We start from the raw sequence: 22,700 nt of genomic DNA, 5'->3' as shown, positions 1-22,700 counted from the left end.
GTTGGTATCATTGGATCAGGTTCAATAATTTTGTTGAATTAGTTAAACTAAATAGTGATAATTGGATTTTGAATAAATGTACAATTAACTGTTACTGTTTTGAATTTATCACTGTTCTGAATAATTCTTTTCATAGGGTAAGGTAAGCGGCACCATGGATGAGTTTATGGAACCAAGAGGGCACTGGCCAAAAAAAAATTGGAAGCTGCTGCTTTTACAATACAATATATTCCTTGAGCTCCCTCCTTCCAACCACAATTATCTTAAATTCAGTTTGCTATTATAAACAGCAGACATCAAAAACATTTTTGTCTCTTTATTTTGCTGCTTTAAATAAACATTAGTGATTGGAACAATATTCTGGCCCATTTTGGAAATGCAATCAAGATAAAGCATACAATCAGTGATCACACAAAATAACTCATTTATGTCTATATCTTGAATGAAATAGCACCAGCAAGGATATAAATAAGAAAGTTTTTGCAATGTTAAAAATTTAAAATGTAGCTTCGTTGTTGTTTTTCTAAAAACAGCACTTCCTTCGGTTTTCACTGTATAAAGTCATGACTGAAAGACTGCTAAATGCTTGGTCAAAATTAAACTTGCCCATAGTCAATAATTAAAATAAATACACAAGACTTCCCATTCTTATGAAGGCTTTGATTTTTGTCAAAATATAATCCACCTCATTCCTAACATAGACTCCCAAGCCAAAATCTATTTGATTGACTCTTAGGCCATTATGCTAAGACAGCATCACTGCAGACCAGTCCTCCAAGTGCCATGCCAGGGGAGGGTGATCAACAGCCTATGGGACCAGCATTTCTTCATCATTTACCATTTTGGAGAATGCAATGTAAAACCTACACCATAAATAAGTATCCTTGTCACTTTAAAGTGATGAATAATGGTGGGCAAGGAATACTCAAAGCATCACTATCAAATATGGTATCCAGATTTCAGAGAGGCTATTTATCTTAACACATGTACTTCTAAAATTGAAACAATTTGAAAAGTAGCTTATTCATGATTCAGCACTACTGTCAGCTCTCACGTGTTAGGCAACTTAAGACCTAACCTATAATAAAACTGAAAAAACATATTGGCACATTTTTTGTTAGTAAAGACTGGGCTAAAATGGTTTGAATTTAGTGCAATGGAGAACAGAATGTTTTCTGTGATTACTTCAGGGAAGCCATATACAGTTCATTTTTCAGATTTTAATCTGTTTTCAAAAGCTTCCAGTGCTAATTGATTACAAGAAATAATAAGAAGCTTTTAAGCTCCATTAATTACAAATCACACTGTAACTTCTCGGCTATTTGCATAGGTAAATCATTCAACCCATGTCTTGATGGCATCTGCAGCTGATACTTCCATTGATCCACACCATATCTCCAAGAGAAAATGGTCTACAATTAGATTCCTTCAGTAAAACATTGTTAAAGTACTGTTTATTGGGATTGAATTCAGCCCATAAGGATTCTCTGGTGTGGAGTGGCACATGTGCATTGCACTAAATTCTGAACTACACCTGTGGCTTCTTCTCCAGCCCAATGAGGGAGAAAGAATCACGCGGGGGGGGGCACACTTGTTAGAACACACAATGCCTCCTAAATACTATCTTTCTGAAAAACAACGAAGCCTTACGATAAGGAGTGTAACTGATGTTAACAATTCCCACAAGTATCATGCATAAGGCAAGTAAAACTTCAGAGGCCTTCCAAAAAATTCCTATATGCCATAGTCATCTGAACACACTCTGTTTGATTTTGCTCAAGTGCTAACGCCACATATGAAGACAAACAAGAAAAAGACTATTATAAAAGTTAAATACTTTAAAACGAAGTGGTTTTGCTAAAAATGCTTTGTCCCAATAGAAATCAGAAGACTTGAATCACTTTTTCCTGCCGAAAATCTTGTTTAGGTAAACCATGTTCTATATTGCACTAGGGTCTTCTTAATCCTTTAGTCATTATCAGGAAGCCGGACCAGAACAGCACATTTCTCTTCCCACAAAAGATTCCTCAAAGGCATTTTGTCATCTAGTGTAAGCCAGTCTTCCAAAAGACTGTTTGGCAATCTGCTAGATAAACTGATGCCTCCAAGACTGAGATTTCTTTGTCTATGCCACAGTTCTTAAGCTAGTCCTCAGAGGCAGTCTGGAAACTCTTTTCGGAGGAGGAGTCAAAATCCACTTCCACTCCCGATTCTTCAGAGCTCATAAAAAAGGGAGGCATGGAGTCCAAGCTTTCATTTATACCCACTGCAGCTTCTTTCTTAACCAAGTCCTCACAGTATGGAAGATCCAAAAGCCACTCTTCGAGGTGTGTGGAAGAATGAGGCATTTTAGGAGGGCAGTAAGAAGAGTGAAGACTTGTGTTCAGGGGGGCACTCTGACACTTTCTAATCAGTGCACTGTTTTCCTTGCTGTAAAAAAGAAGAATAAATCTCAGTGACTCTTCAGCAACTTTTGATTTTTATCATATATAAAGATGGAATATGCTCCCCATCCTCATCCAATCAGCAGTAAATGACTGAATAGGGTTTTTTTTAAAAAAACAAATCTTCACTGAAAACATATTTATACAGTGGTACTTTGATTCTCAAATGCCTTGGTTCCCAAACCAAGTAAGTGTTCTGGTTTTCGAACATTTTTTGGAAGCCGAACATCCAATGCAGTTGTCGGCTATTGTTTCTGGGGCACCTGCACCAACCAGAAGCTGCGCCTTGGTTTCTGAACATTTTGGAAATGAAACAGACTTCTAGAACGGATTAAGTTTGGCGCTTTTGTTTTTGTTATTTATTTTGCGTTTTTGAGGCTTTTTCGGTTAATCTATTTTTGTGACTGCGTGGAACCCAGTTCAGCTACTGATTGATTGACTGTGTGACTGCGGAAATGGATAAAAGCCCCCCCATGCAAACAATGACTATCATCAGTGTAGTTAAGAAAAAATAATAATTTTTATTTTTATCATCTACAATACTGTCTTATTTATTTTATAGTACGGTACATTGATTACTGCTTTCACTTTATGGATCAATGGTCTCATTAGAGAGTAAAATTCATGTTAAATTGCTGTTTTAGGGGTTGTTTTTAAAAGTCTGGAATGGATTAATCCATTTTACATTAATTTCTATGGGAAAGCGTGCCTTGGTTTTGGAACACTTTGGTTTTGGAACAGACTTCCAGAACGGATTAAATTTGAGAACCAAAGTACCACTATATAGGATTACCCTGTGTCAATTAATTAAGCAACTCTGATTTAACTAGAATTTCATTCATGCTATTTAAGTTTCTATTTATTAGCTTTAATAGTTTTCTATGTAATTCACGACTCTTTGCTACTCTTCATTTTATGCTAGAAAAGGAGAGAGGTAGGGATGGGGAGAGGAAGCAGCCAAACAATTCTTTCCTGTGGTCATTCCTGGTTTGGTGATTTTATTCAAATTACCATTTCCTTAGCAAAAATGTCTAAACCTATTCCAAGTTTTTGCTAATGGATAAAATGGGGAGTGGGTGGCATCTTAACACATACTCCAGCCATGGATGAGAACAGGGGTAGAAAGAGGGTTTTGAAAAGACACCAGTAATTGTAACATTCCAAGAGTGTGCAATCCTGTATTTCACAGTGTTTGCATGCACACATCAATTAATATTCCTGGGTATTCCTCAAATACTACACATTTCTTATACAAAAAGTAGCCCCATTTTTTTAAAAAGGCGGTGAAACCTGCATGACTGCTGTCTTGTGGCCTGCCTTTTGCTCTGCATCATTTCCTACAGCTTTTTAGTGCAGACACAGGAGCATCAGAGCATTGAGATAGAGCTAAAGTTGTGAGAGGGAGGCAAGTAAATTAAAACATTAAAAAGTAAGAGATGCAGAGGGAGGGAAGTTTGTTTAAAAGAAGAAGTGAATCACAAGAACAAGGGGCAAGTACAACTTACAAAAACTAATACTAGAGCTGTTAATCAGAATAAAATGGATTACATATGCCATATAAAAGATTTTTAAAAAGTCATTTGCATGTGAACTGCTTACATTTAATGTCACATCTACTTTAAACCACAGTCAGTGTTAATTTCATTGCAAACGTAACACTAAACCATGGCTACCAACAAAAAGAGAAGGAATGGGTGTTCATGGAATGATTGAGAGGGAGTGGATAGACCCATAGCACACTCACAATGATTAAGCAATTTGAAATATTATGTCTGCACCTGACCAACAAATGTGCAGCGTGAAGCATGTAGCAGCATAAGATATACCTGGGAATACTCAGTAATCTTTTCCTTGCTTTGGAATATACTGTGCCCACAACTTGACAGAGCTGACCTTGCATCCATCGCACATCATCAGGGATATCAGGAAACCAGTCTACTAATCTGTAAGGAATAAATAATAGTGTTTCAGGCAGAACCCTGATTTGAGAAAATGCCATATGGGAGTGAAGGACTCTGGGCAGAGAGACAGGAGAGCCATTCTACTAATGCTTCTTATTGACATCTGCTAATCTGCCCCACCTAAAACTTGGCTTGCTTGTTTTATTGACTAAATTTATATACTGCCCAATACTCACAGGTCTCAGGGTGGTTTATAATTAAACACAATAAAAAGGTAAAGATAACGGCCCCCTGACAGTTAAGTCCAGTCACAGATGACTCTGGGGTTGCGGTGCTCATCTCGCTTTACAGGCCGAGGGAGACGGTGTTTGTCCGCAGACAGTTTTTCCGGGTCATGTGGCCAGCATGACTAAAGCCACTTTACCTATTTATCTACTTGCACTTTGACGTGCTTTCAAACTGCTAGGTTGGCAGGAGCTGGGACCGAACAGGAGCTCACCCCGTCACGGGGTTTCAAACCACCGACTTTCTGATCGGCAAGCCCTAGGCTTAGTGGTTTACACCACAGCGCATGTGTGTTTAATTTTTGGTTTTTTCTCTACAGCAGGTTTGGAAATATTACTGCTACGTTTTAAAGGGCCTTTATCATTGCAAACTCCTTGAGCAGAGTTCCCTACGCAGCCAGTTTCTCAGTTAAATCTGGAGATACACACCAATTAAAATATAGGGTTTTAAAAGTACGCTTCATGCACATTCCAAGTTTATGAAACTGAACCCAAAAAGCACACATGGAAAAGAAAATATATCTACTATTTTTCAGTTAATCGTTTTAAGAATAATATAGTGGTTAAGCTGTGAGCCTGGAAGTTCCAGTTCAATCAAACTTTAGCCATGACTACAAAAGTTACCTAAATATATTGTTACCTCTCAGCAGTATTCCACTCATTCATTCCATCCCATGTGCAATGCAGGGATAATACTTTCCTGTCTAGCAGTATTTAATTTTTATAAGAAAATTGGAATACATACGATTTTTTTTTAAAAAAAGAATTATTGTAAGGCTTGTGAGCCCTTAGAAAATGTGCTATATAAAAACACTAGTACAACAAGGGCAGACTTCCATTCTTAACACTCACCTTAAGGCCACAAAATATGCTGACTCAACTGGCAGAGTATACGGCAGCATCACATAGGACATCAGTCGCATTGGTAGAAATTTAGAAAGCTGAGCATAGAGTCCACATTTCTCTTTACAAGCCTCCTGCAATGCTGTCATTTATACAATCATTAATCTCAACTGAACATGAACATAATGGCTTCTAGATTCTGCAAGAGTGATGAAACATTGCCTGGAATCGTGCTAGATAACCCACAACATGCTTTCTCATGACAGAACTCAACTAAATGCACCTAGTACTCTCCTATATACATACGGGCCAATTCATCACCATCTGGCTGGTATAAATTTCAGTAATGTTCAGTCAGCTTCTAATGGGGACAGGTAATTCCACCAAGTCTGCTTCATGTACAATCTGATTATCCTAGCGTTCCTCATGCAGTCGATATACAATCAGAAGTGGCTGCTCACTGTGTCACTGTTCTGTGAATCATTATTCGAAGTTTCCTTCCTTTCAATCAGAACAGACTCGTGAAAAAAGGCAGGGGTGGATCCTCCAAGAACAGGATTTTTTTACTCTTTTACACTCAAAACCTTTTTGTATTATAAAAATATGTTTTTCCACTATTTTAGTTCAGAAAAAGCAATGCATTTTGGCCCTCAAAAGCTTTGAAAAAACATTTATTTTCTTGCTCACTCATAGCACAACTCAACCAAGATTTCTATTCAACAGCTTATTCACTGGATAGTTCTCCTTGCAATTTACTTGTTTTTCTATCCTTACAGCCTTAGAATAAAACTCCAGCTCTTCTGAACATGGAAGACAGGAAGCTGAGTGAGGGACAAGTGTCAAGCAAGGAAGAGAAAGGAATTAGTCCGCCTGGCTTATTCCTTCTCCTTCTCACCCCACTTGCTCTGTTATAGTTTGTCTAATAGGTACATGCTTTTTCCATGTGCATCCAGAAAGCCACGTCTGCACCAAGGTTGAGTTAGTATCCAACATTAATAACTTTCATTCAAAGGTGGCCAAAGAAGACTCTTCTGTGATGCACAAATATATACCCAAGTTCTTAGTTAAACTGTTTTACTAAATCAATTTGCACAGTATTCCAGATTCTTCTGTACTGAATGTTTATTATTTGTCCAGTCATAAGTACCATGGGGGCTGGGGGGCTGAGGCCCCGGGTGCAAAATTCTGAGGGGCGCAACCAGGTACAGGCGCCAGATTCTGTAGCGACCCCCAGCTTGGTGAAGGCGGCAGAGCAGTCCAGGGAGAGCAGGTTCAGGCAGAGGGAGGCTGGCAAGGGGTAACCCCAGCGCAGCCTGGCCTGGCCCTCTTCTCTGCAGGTGTCGAGAGGATTTGCCCAAGAGCCACATTGGCCCCAGGCTTCCCCCTGTGCGGGCGGGCAGGTGGCACAACGCAGCCCCACTTGGCTCTGGTTTGGGGGGGGGACGCTCTGGCAGCATCAGTGGCTTGCCCACCCCGGGCACCAGCAACCCATGCTATGCCGCTGATAAGTAGCAACAGTAGGTTTCTCAGTTATTTTATGCATAAGATTAAAGTATGTAAAGATGATTAGCAAAAATAAACTGAAAAACAAACTTTTGTCATAGTATATAATAACTGGCCAGAGTTAATACAATTCACTATGTTACAGAAACAAGGCACTACAGATGCAGTTAAAAGCACTGGTCATGATCCAGCCCAAGTCAAACACTTTAAAGTACCATGGATTTCAATGGGAGAAATTTAAGAATGTGCTAAATGTTCTCCCGCTGAAATCACGTTGGATTTACAAGTGCTGAATCCTGGCTGGACGATACCCAGTGTTGTATGCATTGACAGTATCATTAGTAATTACTGGAGTAATTTAATGAAACTTAGTTTTACAATAAAAATGAGGTTACTTTAAATCTCTACCTTTCCGGAGTCTAGGAGGTAGATTCTCAAAAATGGTTCCATCCAATGGCCAGGCAGCTAATTGCAGCTGATCAATAAGCATTTCTTCATCTTGCATCTCTTTTTTTGCTTCATTTGCTGCAACTGTTTTTTTATCAGCATAATCTGGGGTCTGAACACATTCCTGATGGTTTTCCTTTGTTAAGGCCAAGTCAACTAAAACTGAATCATACAGTATACCTGAGGAAGACAGATTAAAAACAGCTTCTGATGTGATGGTGTTTTTGTATTCAAGAGCATGACAGGCACCATATTGCAAAACAGAGTTGGAAGAGGGCATAAAGACTGCACTACTCCTAGGTTGAAAAGTCTTCTAGTATAAACTTTCAAATCTTGAAGAAAGAAGGTCATATATTGTCTGAAGTGGGCAACGCAAGAGTAGAAAAACTGGTGGAAATGAGCATTGCCAGCCTAGAAATCTCTTAAAAGTGGAATCCTATCCCTGACAAACAGTAGAGAATTAGCACATTGCCTCTGTACCTCCAAACTGGCCAGGCAAAGCCCATTTTCAAAGGAAAAACTGCATTCATTGTGCCCCACCCCAAATGCCTGTTTCAAATCTAAAAACCAAACTATAGTTTGGCTATCATGAACAGTCTTCACCTTAAACATTCTGATTCCCTCACTCAAACTATAGTTAACCATAACATCCACACCGGACAAATTATGGCACAAACCACAGACTGCGACTGGGTTCCAATTCCATTTGTGAGACAACCTATGGTTTGCACAAATCTGGAATGGAAGGAATTAGAACATGAGCGAAGGAGGGCACACTGGGCCAGAAGTCTGTTATGCGTGGCCAGACATGCCATGGGGTGGCTTTAACACTGAACCAAGCCATAAACTTTACCATGCTGGCATTCTTTACTAAGACTGGTTTAAAAGAGTGTTACAAAAGGACAATAATTTCTACCAGTGTAGACCCCAGGTTGCTGAGTGGGCTTTAAAACTACAGCTGCTCCTGGATCTTTTTGGTAAGAGTTGGAATGTCTAAGCCAGTGTTTCCCAACCGGTGTTCCGCGGCACACGAGTGTGCCGTGAGACATCGGCTGGTGTGCCGCGAGATGCCTGGAGGGAGGCGGGCGAGTCGGGCGGCGAGAGGCGGGGCGGCGGCGGCGAGGAGAGGCCGCGCCTCCTGCTGCTGCCTGGCGCTCCTCCTCGCAGCCGGCAGCGCTGCCTGGGCGCCTCCGCGCAACTCTGCCTCGCTGGGTTTGGTCTCCCAGCAGAGACGGGTCACACGCGCACCTCCCTCCCTCCCTCAGCCTGCGCGGAGGGAGAGCCAGAGAGAGGCATCGCTCCTGCGCGGCGGGAGAGGGAGCAGCCGGAGCGATGCCCCAAACGAGCTGAATTCCGAGCGAGGGACTGAGGGGGGAGGGAAAAAACTTTCACTTTTGTGCGTCCCTCCCGGCGTGACGCTGCGCGCTGACGTCACGGGGCGGGGCTTTAATGGTGGTGTGCCGCGAGATTTTTTTTCAGTAAACAGGTGTGCCGTTGCCCAAAAACGTTTGGGAAACACTGGTCTAAGCCATGTGTGTTCAGGAAAAAAATACTGGATCTCAAGAACAAACCACAAGGTTGCCTGTAATTGTAAAAGTCAATGTAATTTCTGTGAAATTAAGTAGGCTCAGGCCATTGTGCCATGCCAAATAAGTTACACTTAGAGTAGACCCACTGAAATGAACTTAAGAAACTTACATCCAAGCTCAACTCTCTAACGAAGATTTATCCATTTCCCAAAGTGTATGGCCACAGTTATATAAACTAAAAGTCACCTTAGTCTTCCAAGTCCTTGAGGGGGAAATGGCTCATGATACCCGCAGCTGCATCATGTATCGAGAAAACATGATACTAAGAAGATGCAATGATAAGACTCTGGCAAGTCTAGCATCACCCACTTCTGATAGAAAACACCGTCCGCATTGCATGGCACAAACTCTTATTATACAAGTAGAGTTGAAGCCACAATTGTACTGCCTCAGATGCTATGTAGTCATTGCTGAATTTTCCCTGGACCACACTTTCTGCAGCATGTGAAGACAGATAATAAGCTACGTTCATAGGTAGGATCACGTGGGAAGGCAGAATCCTTCCAATATCCAAGTCTCCAACTGCTTAGAAGAAAATATTTATGCTGCGACCCGCTCTGAGCTCTATGGATGAAAGGCAGTATATAAATTTAATAAATAAGTATTAGAATATAATCAGTTTGAACTGGGTTCAGCAACAGTTTGGGAGTCAGTGAAGATGATCCTATACATGTACAATGTAGAATCTATATATGCTGGGTTCCAGCTGATATTAGCAACTGTATTTTGAACTAACTGAAGTTTCTGAACGTTGTTCAAAAACAGTCCAACACAGAGTGTGCAATCTGAACTTGATGTTACAAAGATATGAGCAACCATGGTCAGCATCTTTCATCCGTATACAAAAATGCGCAGACCTGTCATGACATTGTGACTGACATTCTGTTCACCATATTATATCTTTGAAATCACAGTGACGTACCATTTTCTTTCAAAAATCTAAGAGCATCCGAATAGCCTTGTTCACAGATCTCTCCCAGCACCTGAAAATAAGGTTACAAAAAACTAGTAAACAGGAGGAAGCACCGTATTTTTCCGTGTATAACACAACCCCATGTATAAGACAACCCCTACTTTTGGGAGCCCAAAATAAAGAAATCAGTATTTACAGTTGTTCAGGTTTTGTGGGAAATCAGCTAAAAAGCTGTTGAGCTTTTTCTCCAGCCTGTGCTTGACTTCGCATCACACTGTGGCCATGCTCCCTCCTTGCCTGGGCACTGCCTCACCTCTTCAGCCAGCTCTGAGGCCAGCACTCTGTGACTCAGGAGCTGCCAGCTCACTCAAGACTTACCATATAAATCTGTGTATAAGGCAAACCCCAATTTTTGACTAATTTTGGGGGGGCAGGGAGGCATCATCTTGTTCACAGAAAAATAGAGAATATTGAAAATTCCCCAAGAGCAACATACAGAAAGGCATCTCATGCCAGCTAATACTCTGTTGACACATTACCAAAAGGCTCAGTAAACACTTTATCATAATGAAAAAAAAACAATTCTATAGTAATTGTACCGCAGAGCATTGCACACCTCCTTCCTCAAACCTTAACTGCACCAAAACTGTACCAATCATTGCTCGACTCCCACCCCAATATTGCAAACTGAGGAGGGTTAACACCATTTACATTGTTCCTTGCTAGTAGGAACTGCTCTCAATGAATTTACTAAAAGTGCCCCTAAGATGCACTCAAGTAGCGCGTGGTCATCCTCTAATATCTAGATTAAATGTGGAGTGGGAAAACCATGTATGCCACCATGAGTTTCTAGGAGGAAAGGTGGGCTATAAATTTATATAAATACAAAAATTTAGAAATTTAAACACAACTATACCTTTGGAGGGGTGAATCTGTCTAGCATCCCATGGTAGGAACATATAAACATACATGCCAGCAAACTAGCAATTGGGTAAGAGAAAATAGTGAATATACATACCTTGGGTTCTGGAGGAAAAAGTGCTTGAGTTAAACGGTAGATGTTCCCTAGGCTAAACTGAATGCTGGTGTTGGTGAAGTTCATTTCATGGAAGTTTGCAGAGTTGCCCTTGGGACAAATGTCACACTCCCCAGCAAAAGGTGAAATTGTGATGGTGTTTTTTGAGTCATACTGAGGTAAGTTGTCACTTATTCCACCATCGACGTAGCGCTTTGGGAAGGGAAGAAGAAAGAAAGATAAGGAATCTATTTGCTTAAAGCAAAATTTAGCTGGCTTGCTCTGCAACTTCAGAAAGGAAGCCTAGTATTTCCACTTGCCACACCTTTCAGTGGTAATATTATATGTGAGCAGGTACTGACCCAACACAAGCCATTGCTCAGAACAGCAACAGAGCTTTGTGCACCTCGGGATCGCAAGTAATGTCTGAAAATGTGCAGGTGCACATCCCAGATTATATGCTGCCCAGCAGCTTCTGCAACATTGGAAGCAATGTTATGGGCTCTCTTTTGGCATGCACCATACTTAAGAGGCAAAATTCAGCCCTGGTGAAAACATTAGCTAAGGAAATATACAACTCTCTTTTGTGTTTCATAGGGCTCACATCCTTCTCACCCTGCCCCTTCCCCAACCAAGGTTCCAATGTTCACCCTAGTTTGAGCAAAGGGCATACTCTTGATACAAATCAGCCTTAAAAATCCAGCTTTTGCTAAGGTTGCCTATACCCAAGGAAGCTGTTAGGTTTTGGCTAGGAGAGGCCTGGAGAGAGCCTCCATTACAGTCATTACAGCAACTCAGGCAGACCACATTTCAAGCAAGATGAGAGGAAACTCCTCTGCTGTCTCCTTTCCTGTAAATTACCTGCCACCCTCCTTTATCATTTGTAATTTTAAAGTTAAATAAAACAACATCAAACTCCTAGAATTGTTAAATGACTGTATGATAACCCCAAATGTCACATCCTCCCCCTCCCCACAATTACAGTGGTGCCTCGCAAGACGAAATTAATTCGTTCCGCGAGTTTTGTTGTCTTGCGATTTTTTTCGTCTTGCGAAGCACGGTGTCGGGAAAGTTTTGGAAAAGCTACAAAAATCACCAAAGTCTTTAAAAACCTCAAAAAAGGCTACCACACCGCGTTCTATCAGTTGCTCCTCGAAGTCAAGTCGCAACTGTATTAACGGTGTTAAGAAAAAGGAAACAAACTTGCAAGACGTTTTCATTTTTCGTCTTGCGAAGCAAGCCCATAGGGAAAATCGTCTTGCGAAGCAGCTCAAAAAACAAAAAACCCTTTCGTCTAGCGAGTTTTTTGTCTTGCGAGGCATTCGTCTTGCGAGGTACCACTGTACTAATCAAGTCATTTCAATAAGCCAAAGATCTCAAAAGATGTGCTAAACTCCTTTCAATATCTCACTTGGAAAGCACAATGAAAATGCATTTTAGAAGCCATTTCTCAGACACTTGGGACAATTTCTTCCTGACTGGTGCCACTTAAAACCTTTAACCTCTGGTCATAGCCAGGAAGACAGGATTTGCAATCTTTGTTTTTATTTTTAAGTCCAACTTGAGCATAAAGGGTGATGCTTTTCACCTTAACAGGTACGAATCTTTCAGGTTTCAAAGACACCTTACGTCACTGCACAGGAAGGTTCCCGTGGACTCTACCTGTCCCTTCTCCTTTCCTGTCTCTATTCCCTTTCTGTTGCTGAAGAGGCCCCTTCACCTTCACTACAACAAACCCCAGCCTCTCAGAACCTCCCCCTTCTCTCTTCCCTAACAAGTTAGCCAGCTGGCCAAATTCTTACTTTCCCCCTCTTTCCAGCCCAATCGGTCCCTGTTTCCCAGCCAGACCTGCTCTTTCTTTCCCTTGCTATGCCCTTTTCTTCTTCATTGGCCGTCTCATACCAACAACCTCATATTCTCCTTCCCTCGCGACCCATTGCCACCCAAAAGTATCCCACCTGATTCTTCAGATTCTTACCTAAAGAACTTTCCTGTAGCTTCGCAAACACCTCCAAGCTACCTTCTTCCCTTGCCACCTCCCCTTCTCTCTCTACAGCAAGGCAGCACCCATTTCTATCTGGTACCACCTTCACCCTTTCAGCCAATCTCTTCCCTCATCCAGGCAACAGTCTCCTCTCACACTCGTTTCCTGCTCAATCTCTTTTATTCATGAAAAACTCTTGCAAACCTAGCCTACTGTTAGTGTGTTGTTTACTGATTATCATATTTACTAATTCTCCTTTTGATACAATAAAATTTACTTTAGATCTATCTTTGTTGTCCTTGTTAACTCTCAGGGCACCAAATTCTAGAGAGTGTCCAGGCCTCTGCGTCAAAAGATCCCAAATAGGAGATGTCAGGATTGCGTGTGAGAACTGCAGGCTTCTGCACGATCTGCACACATCCTCCTATAGTTTTGTTTCTATGCCAATACTGAGTGGCAAAGCCAATTCATAAAATTAAGTAGGCCTTCAGGCATGTCTCATGTTTGTCACCCAACTAAATCCTTTTAGGTAACATAATTGTCCAGCCACGAGGGCAAAGCAACCAGATTAACCTGAACCATGGATTTAGTCTAATATGCTACTTTGCACCTCATATAGGATTTCAGCTTTTAAAGAGTAAAAATGGATGGATATAAGACTTGTAAAAAATCTAGATCAGCAGGCTTTTCAAAAAAATTATCACTAAATCACAGACTGTTATTCTTTGCAGTTTTGATTTTGAAGTAAAAAAAAATGTCACATGAAGCTTTCACACGAATATCAGCACTATTTTTTAAACATCTGGAATGTGCACATACTTGACCTGAATCATCTTTCTTTTCTTATTACTAAAGTAGGAGGGCAAAACCACACTAGCAAAGATCAACATCTCCATGCTTCCTTTCAACTAAGATGCAGGCAGCCTTTAATAGGATTCCTCAAGTTCTACGTAAGGCCTTGAAATACACTGCTTAAGAAAGGACCTTAAAACAATTAAGAGGATAACAATTAGCTTCTCATCTTTAAGATCGCTTCTTCTGGTACTCTGCAAGACAGTTCTCAACCAACACATACAAGCCCAAGCCCAGATACAAACTACTGTGTGTCTGTATTGCTAAATCTATGTGCATATGTACCATGCAACATATTCATGTACAGATATGTGTGCTCCATGGAGTGCACAAATAAAGAGATTTGCATACAATGAACTTCCAAGGATGGTTCACAGATTCCTAATAATAGGACAACATGGCCAGGCAGGAGGCACACCCTTCTGCTTCATACAATATCATGCAGTGTGGCACCCTACATACTTTGTGTGCCAATAGGTAAAGGTAAAGGGACCCCTGACCATTAGGTCCAGTTGTGGCCGACTCTGGGGTTGCGGTGCTCATCTCGCTTTACTGGCCGAGGGAGCCGGCGTACACCTTCCGGGTCATGTGGCCAGCATGACTAAACCGCTTCTGGTGAACCAGAGCAGCACACGGAAACGCCGTTTACCTTCCCGCTGGAGTGGTACCTATTTATCTACTTGCACTTTGACGTGCTTTCGAACTGCTAGGTTGACAGGAGCAGGGACCAAGCAACAGGAGCTCACCCCGTTGCGGGGATTCGAACCACCGACCTTCTGATCGGCAAGCCCTAGGCTCTGTGGTTTAACCCACAGCGCCACCCGCATCCCTCTTTGTGTGCCAATAGAGGCCTCCTATTTCCTTAGTTCTTCCATCTTCAAATTGATGCACAAGAAGAATAAAAACAAAAGCCGCAAATAGATTTTATTTTTAAAGAATTAATATCTAGTTTCCTTAAAACAACTGTTACATTACATTGTAATGCTTATTTTGTAAAGACAGCATTTCAGTCTCCTATCTCTCACATGAAGCTGTCCTAGAACTATTTTTTTGCCATGTATATGAAGGACACACAACAAAGACGACATCAGAATGGCAAGATTTACATCTCCCCACCTTTTCTATCATCATCATCAGCCTTCTCATGCTGGTTTATAGTATGGAAGAATGAGCAGGTACTTACCACCCCTCTAAATGAAGGTGGGATGAGGCCACAATATATAGGCACAAATGAACTACAAAGCAAGGCCTGTCAAAAAGAAAAGAAAGGTTAGTTGCATACTGCATTTCTAATAGGAACATTTCCCCAAAGTAAAGATCTAACACAGCCATTTTCAAATGTTCTAAAAAGGAATATGAGGAAACAAATTAAAAATAAGATTGAAACAAATGTGAAATATTCTGAACATTATTAACATGGTTAAAATGAGAATATACCTGTATGACTTCTTCTTTGGAATTAAAGTTGGATACCATCACATTTTTGCCATCAGACACTCTGGTAAGTGAAATGGAAAGTTTCCCTGATATCAACTGATGTGTGTTTTCAGGAAGATTTTTGCAAAGTCCATCCCTTATAATCTTCATCACGTTAAAGGAAGGATGAAGAGGGCCAAGATTTCGCTTTCTTGCTTCTCTGGCTAGACCCAGAACATCTGCACAAGCTTCAGCTGAAAGATACATTACTGCATGTAATTGTGGAAACCAAACTGGTTAAAACAGATGTCAGGGGTCACAAAACAAAAAAAATTGTGATCAGAATGTGCCATGGGGTCTTGACCATGGTGTGCCTTTGAAACTCAGCATGAGTTCAGAGCACAAGCTATAACCTTTCAAAAAAACAAATTATTAAAACTTTTATCTGTATTACGTGAGTGAACAATTTCCCAGATAGTTTCTATCTTTGACAGGGTCAGCCTGAAGTTACAAGTTTAAAACAAACAAAAAATCAAAGTCATTTCAACTATTAAAAAATAGATTCTGAAATGTAGTTATGCTAAGTTGTGACAGCAGGCCAATTCTTCAAATGTCAACAGCATCATAGCTGTCAGGGAATATCTGACCTCAATGAATTGACATTATATGACCAGTCAACTGGCAAGCATCCAAACTCTAATAATAAGTAAATAAGGAAAAAAAGAATTTGGGGCCATGACATACTAAAGGTATGTTAGGTATTTTTACCATTCACTGATTTATTTATTTGCCATTGGTGGCCTAAAAATACATTTTAATAACAGCATTTCATTAGAAGAGATAATACTTTTCCAAATTAAACAAACTCTGCTATCTGCCCAAGGACGTGTGTAGCTATTCTGAAAAGAGTACACTCCCAAACTATTTTCTAAATATTGTATTTTAGATCAGCCATTGCTGGTACTTTGATAATCTAAAGGCATTAGCAGAGGTTTCCTTCTCTCTCTCTCCCCAAGAGCTGCCCAATAAATGGAATAGGTTAATGTCCTGCAGTAACCTTCTCTACGGGGGAGAGGACTAATCGTCCCACATGTCAGCTTATTTTCCTCACCCAATCAAAAGACAGCAAATGAATTACTACTACTACCAATTTATGAGGGCTGCTTTTTAGCCTTTGGTCATCAATTTCATGCCCAGAAAGGAAGTTAAATTCAGCTTTCCAAGAGGAATTTGACCTACTAATGCAGGGCACAGAAAGAGCTGAAACATTTTGAAGGGGTCAATACAGACAGAATATGATCAATTAAACAATAAGTTATTACATTTTTTACCAATCAGTGAAAGTTGGATTATAATGTAGATTTGCACAGAATTTATATTTCAGTTAATAACGCCAAAAAATATATATACTAATTTTGATATTGGTGGTGAAATCTAACTGACACGTACATTTTACCAAGCTATGCTGTCCTACTCAGAAGTCAGCCTCACGGAGCTCAAAAGGACTAACTTCCTGGCATGGAGAACACCAGTGTTGTTGGAGTTCCTACATTGCCCCACCAACATTGGCCAGTGGTCGGAGATGATGGGAGCTGTAGCCCAAAGGTATATAAAGAGGCACTTTCCAAATCCCTGGTGTAGAGCACTGCAGCCATTAAGCACCAAACTGTCTGTCTGTCTATATCTATCATCAAAATGCCATAAAAGGTGCACAATTTATTAGAACAGTGACAGATCCTTTCCCAGTAAGCCATAACAAACCAATCACTTCTGCCAGCTGCTTTCCTACTTGAGGGTAAGGAAAGTGGGGGGGGGGGGGTGTTAGAAAGCAGTGCTGGGGGTGCGGTTTTTACCAGTAATTAAATGTACAGCTTCCCATGGTTGTATTTCCCTGTGTTTTGAACACAGTGCTTGAAAACTGTTTACTTGTCACCTGTACATCTAAATGATTGGGCCATACAAGTTAACAGTTTAATAGTTTGCTCTCAACTAAAGGCCATGGACTTTCCCCCTTGAAAGGTGGGGGTACTAATCAAATTCTGTGCACTATGCAATAAGCAACGGAGTCTTTCTTCCTGGTGCTGCTCAGTTTTTCTCATGCCATCTGATGCAAAGAAAAATCTAGCTAAATGTGGGAGACCATTATAACTGTTACTTAGCAATGGAAAATACAGCGAAAGAGAATCTGCCCACACAACTTCTTAACTAATGCAGGAAAACTCAAATAAAAAATAAAATGTGGAGAACAGGTCCTTCGGAATGCTTAGCTCTAAACTTGAACACTCTTCCCCAAACAATAAAACCTACCGTAATTTAGCTCAAAGCAGGTTTTCTAATATGCATATGTTTATATTTAGTCGCTGAGAAAGGATGTTCTTTCAGTTAAATGGAGCACTAATTAAAAAGTGAAGGCAACATTTCAACGGATAAGAGTTTAATCCTCTAAGGTACTTAACTAAGATTTTCACACACAATTCAGCATGCTGCAACTCACAAAAATTGCTATTATGCCATTTCATGTCAGGAGACAGCACAAGAGGGAAGGGATTCACTTTTAATATTTTAATAAATATTACTGTAACATAGGGCTGCCTTTGAATAGCACTCAGAAACTTCAACTGGCTCAAAGGCCTGCAGTCAGATTGCTGACCAGGGCTGGTTACAGGGCACATATTTTGACTCCCTTGTCAGAAGAGCTCCACTGGCTACCAGGCACTTTGAATTGTACCTGGAAAGTCCTGGCTATGACCTATAAAGCCCTACACAGCTTAGGTGCAATCTATCTGGAAGACCGTATGAACCTGCCCGGGTTTTGAGATCTTCAGGAGAGGCCCTTCTCCTGGTCCCACCACCCTTACAACCATGCTTGGTGGGGACACAGGAGAGGGCCTCCTTGGTGGCTGCTCCCAAATTCTAGAACTCCCTTCCTAGAGAATCTAGACTGACTGCCTCCTTGCTGTTTTCCGCCAACAGATGAAGGAAGACCTTGTTCCAACAGGCTTTTGGGAACTGACTGCTTTTAATGGAAGAGCTTGCGCCATGCTGTTTTTATTGTAAATACTGGTATGTTTTAAGCAGATTTTATATATGTATATAGTTTGATTCTATTAATGTTTTGTTTTTGTTTTTTCTATGCTTTTAGTGATTCTTGTCTTTACATGTAAGCCCTCAAAGAAAAAGGAGGGCTATAAATAAATATATAATATTAGTAAGATGAAAAAGGCTTTTCCCCCACACACCCCACCCCTCAAAAAATTTAGGCTGCTGAAACCCAAAGCTTTGGAGTAAAGCTAGGAATTGAATTTTGGATGAAAAGACTGTGAGCTCAGTACTGAAAACTGGTTTCTAGGCCGAGTGTGACATTAATTCCTTACTTCCAAGTATACACCTGCCCACCAACCCCTCATGCCACTGTTTTGCAGTTGGCTCTGGTCGATAAACCTTGGGGTTCTTGTAAAAACAAAGCAAAACTCAGAAGCTTGAAGTCTGCCACGCCTGTCCTGTTTCAAATGAGTAAGAATAATGTGGAATGGTGGACATACAAGTACTAGGTACGATCCTCCTGGTACTATCACAATTAGGCTACAATATTTAAATCAGTTAATTGGTTTGAAATGTTAATGGGATAAAAGGTGCTCTGATTAAGTGGGCAGATCATTTTGTCAGATCTATATAGTAAGAAGCTATTAGGGTATTTGGGGTGAGCTCTAAGAGGGCAGTATCAGTCCAGGGAGAGCAGCAGTGAAGCCAGGGCTCCATGTGAACCAAGTGTGCTCTCTCAAACATGCCCCCAAAATTCTGCAGCTTACAGGAGGAGCTCCATTGCAAACAAGTCAAAGTGAGAACTGCCTAAAAGTTCACTGTTGTGGTTATTTAATTATGTACATAGTAGCAGTAGCTTCTTAACATTGCACAAAATACAACTTTGAAAGAAAATATATCAGTTCCATTGGTGTAGAAGTTATCCACAAATATTTGTCCACACATTTGGGTTAGTTGGTGTATCAGTATTTTCCTAACCAACGTCTAGACTTACACTAAATGAAATACTCATAAATACACATACATCAATCCACCCCAATTTGTAACCCGTGCCATGTGTTCACTGGGCATAGACTAAAGAGGAAAAGCACTTTAAAGGTAACCTAAGTCTTGACTGCAACACTCTAAACTCTACACCAAGGAAGGAGATGCTTTGGATAAATCAAGTTAAAGCTAACTAAATAAGGCTCCAGTATTGCTTCATTTAAAATCAATGTGACTTACACACTTGGAAATAAATATTGGATGTTGGGAGTGAAAGATGACTGACAAAAGCTGACAGCGACTTCCATCTGAGGCAGGATAGGAAGCCCTAAGAGTGACCAGAACCTCAAATATCAGCATAACTCCATAACTCAAATATCATCCATATATCATCCATATATATATATATATATATATATATGCAGGTTTTGGTGTCTTCGGGTGTCTTCCCGTGTAAGAGTTGGGGTGTCTAGGCGACGTTTCGACGAGGTCTCACTCGTCATCTTCAGGCTGGTGCTTTCGGCTTCTTGTTACCAGCCTGAAGATGACGAGTGAGACCTCGTCGAAACGTCGCCTAGACACCCCAACTCTTACACGGGAAGACACCCGAAGACACCAAAACCTGCATTCCTGTACCCGTGAAAATCTACGAAAGCATATATATATATATATATATATATATATATCTCCATAACTCAAATATCAGCATAACTCAAATATCAGCATAACTCCATAACTCAAATATCAGCATAACTATTAGGATTTCATATTCCTTCTGGTATATTAGGTTTCCCCCCTCTTGTGAGAGGAGCAAACAGAGTAATGAGTTAATAAAGAAGCTTTGTACTAAAACTTTGAGCTGTTCTGTATTTTAACCAATTATACTGAAATACATTTACACACAAAATTTAAAAAACAGCAGGAACAGCCTGTACAGGCTATACATAGAGACAAAAGCTCATCTTCATAATTCTTTTAAGCAGGTAAGAACTGCCATGTTAAATTATTCAACAATAAAGCTAATTATATTTGCCAATAGGTGTGTTCTCAATTGAAGAATAAGAAGAACTTCCATTTCCTTCAGGGTCTTTGGTATCTTTAGTTTGGTGAGTATAAGAACTAACCAATATCCAATGTGTTCCAGCTATTGTGGTTTGCAGATATACCATTAAGCATGAACAATCTTCCCTATATGTTTCTTATCTTCGGAAAGTCATATAGTTGATCTCTTTGACATCTATTCTACAGGGCGGATGCCACTACCAAGATGGCCTTCTGTCTAGTTCCCTGTAACTTCGCTTCTCGCAGTAAGGGAACCATCAGAAGGCCCTTAGAGCTGGACCTCCATGTCCGGGCTGAGTGATGGGAGTGGAGATGTTCCTTCAGGTCTACAAGGACTACAAACTAATAACAATAGTGTGCAGTGGTAATGGTACTGATTGATGTTGGGATTATGGGAAGGATTAAACTTCCCCTGCCTATGGCTGAGATGAAAATCACCACACACAAAACTTTTTAAAAAATAAATGGAAGTTTCTAATATTGCATTAAGTTTCACAAGTGTTTGACCCTTAGTCAAACCTATGGGAAATCTATGGCTTTCCAGATGTTGTTGGACTCCAACTGTCATCAGCCAAAGCACTGTCAATGGCTAGGGATGATGAGTTTTATTCTAGCAACATCTGGAGGCCAAAGAGTCCCCATCCCTAACCTAAGCAGTAGATAGCCTCATATGTACACACCAATATATACTCTCTTAACGACTGGTCACTGATTCTATATCATTTCTCATCAACATCCATATTGGTTCCCACCCTACCCTATAATCTTGTGGCAGGTTTGGTCAGTTTAATCACTGGTTATGGTCAATGGCTTGGTCATAGTATGTTACTGTGATAGGTTTCCTAGGCAGACACCCGCTGTGCGTGTGAGGGAAAAAATACTGAGTGCAGAGCAGGGAAATCCTGGAAGCCTAGCTGGAAAACTTTGCTAAAATGGAAATTTGATGGGAAATTAGCAAGAGTTTTATCTGCTTGCAGGTGCATAGCTGACTTCACTATTTGTGTACCTCGGTTTTCAAACGTAATCCGTTCTGGAAGACCTTTTGACTTCCGAAATGTTCGAAAACTGAGGTACAAAGGGCAGTCTGCCAATTCGAGAAAATAATAATAATACCTTTATTGTCAGTGTGTACAATGAAATTAACCGAGCCACTGCACAACCCAGCAATGACTCTGTTAATAGAGCACAAAAAGGCATAACTTTTCCCACCATTAGAAGTCAGTGTTTGATTTCTAATGAGAGGCATTTGGGCTCAATCCTATATTAAAGGCAGACATGGCTGGGTCACAAGTTCCCACCTGTCTAAGACTGTGCCGCACAAGCACCTCACCGTATATTCAGAGTTACTCTCTCCATCATTATCAGGGCCTGAGTTGAGCTTCGGATCCTAGATCCAGATTCTGGGCACTTTCATTCCGACATTTGCAGCCTTGCTCCCCTTTCAACAGCCTCAAACACAAACAAACACACACCCCTCCTCCATATTTAGGGCGAACACCCTCAAGGGTCCGTTTCTTTGAGCTGTAAGCCACTTTGGGTCGCCCCTGGGCAAGATAAAAGCGCCTAATAAACCGAATAAGCAATAAAGTAGATCCCTGGCACCCGCCCTCCAGCGGCTGGTTGAGTTGGAAGCCACTCTGGGTTGCCACGGGCAACATAAAAGCGCCTAATGAATCGGATACATAAATCGTAATTAAAATAACAACTCCGTACGTCCGGTGCAAAAAAAGCAAACCTTGCATTAAGCTACCTTCGTTCTTTATTTTTTTTTAAAAGCTTTTGTTGCGATTATTGCAATTACCAGGTTATTCTCCCTGCTCTTACGACTGTTCTGCTATTACCAGTGGCATAGCGTGGGGGGTGCAGGGGGGGCGGGCTGCACCGGGCGCAACATCTGGGGGTTAGGGGGCGCAAATCCACGGGTTAGTTGGCGCAAATCACTTGCCTTGCCCCGGGTGCTGACAACCCACGCTACGCCACTGGCTATTACTGCCTCCAAAGCTCAATGTTTCGTTTGCCCGCCCAAATAATATGACTATAAAATATGAATAAAATCACAAAATAATAATGATTGCAAGAGAAAAGCCCAGCAATGAGGGAAGAGAGGCCATGAGTCTAGCGAGGAGCAGGCGCGTCCCCTTCGCTCGTACCCAGCGACCCGCCTCCGACGAGGACGGCTCCGGTCAGGGCTCCGGCCGAGGCCCCGCACACCTGGCGGGCGTCGCGGATGAGGTGCGGGGCCCTCTCCTGCAGGCAGCTGGCGGCGCCGACGTGGTAGACGCCCAGGAACCCGCAGCCGGCGAACGACACGCTCCAGCCGCCCTCGCCCTCGCCGCCCTCGCCCGGCATCCCGGCCGCCGCCGCCTTCCCGTCCCGACCCGGCGCGGCTGAGGAGGAGGCGGCGAGGAGCCGCGCACGCGC

General features: G+C 41.4%; 1 protein-coding gene across 1 annotated transcript; it reads right to left on the bottom strand.

Annotated features, from left to right (window-relative positions):
- Positions 1–301: 301 nt before the first annotated feature.
- On the bottom strand, positions 302–22,655 carry LOC308585725 (1-acylglycerol-3-phosphate O-acyltransferase Pnpla3-like). The gene is made up of 9 exons (XM_081191749.1): positions 22,430–22,655; positions 15,213–15,445; positions 14,959–15,024; positions 10,943–11,152; positions 9,934–9,994; positions 7,384–7,602; positions 5,482–5,614; positions 4,271–4,387; positions 302–2,430 (listed from the first exon to the last, which is right to left on the bottom strand). The coding sequence occupies exons 1-9, from the start codon at positions 22,626–22,628 to the stop codon at positions 2,145–2,147; spliced, it is 1,524 nt and encodes a 507-aa protein (XP_081047875.1). The 5' UTR covers positions 22,629–22,655; the 3' UTR covers positions 302–2,144.
- Positions 22,656–22,700: the final 45 nt, after the last annotated feature.

Source organism: Podarcis bocagei (genome assembly GCF_964188305.1).
Source record: "Podarcis bocagei genome assembly, chromosome: 4".
NCBI lineage: Eukaryota > Metazoa > Chordata > Lepidosauria > Squamata > Lacertidae > Podarcis > Podarcis bocagei.
Note: the sequence above shows the minus strand (reverse complement) of the source record. Positions and strands in the feature narration are given on the sequence as shown.

Coding starts and splice junctions, on each gene's coding strand:
- LOC308585725 (XM_081191749.1), bottom strand. CDS start 22,628: ATGCCGGGCGAGGGCGGCGAGGGCGAGGGCGGCTGGAGCGTGTCGTTC. Junction 7,603..9,933: donor TAGATTTTTGAAAGAAAATG/GTACGTCACTGT, acceptor TGTCTTCCTCAG/GTATACTGTATGATTCAGTT. Junction 2,431..4,270: donor AGATTACTGAGTATTCCCAG/GTATATCTTATG, acceptor TCTTTTTTACAG/CAAGGAAAACAGTGCACTGA.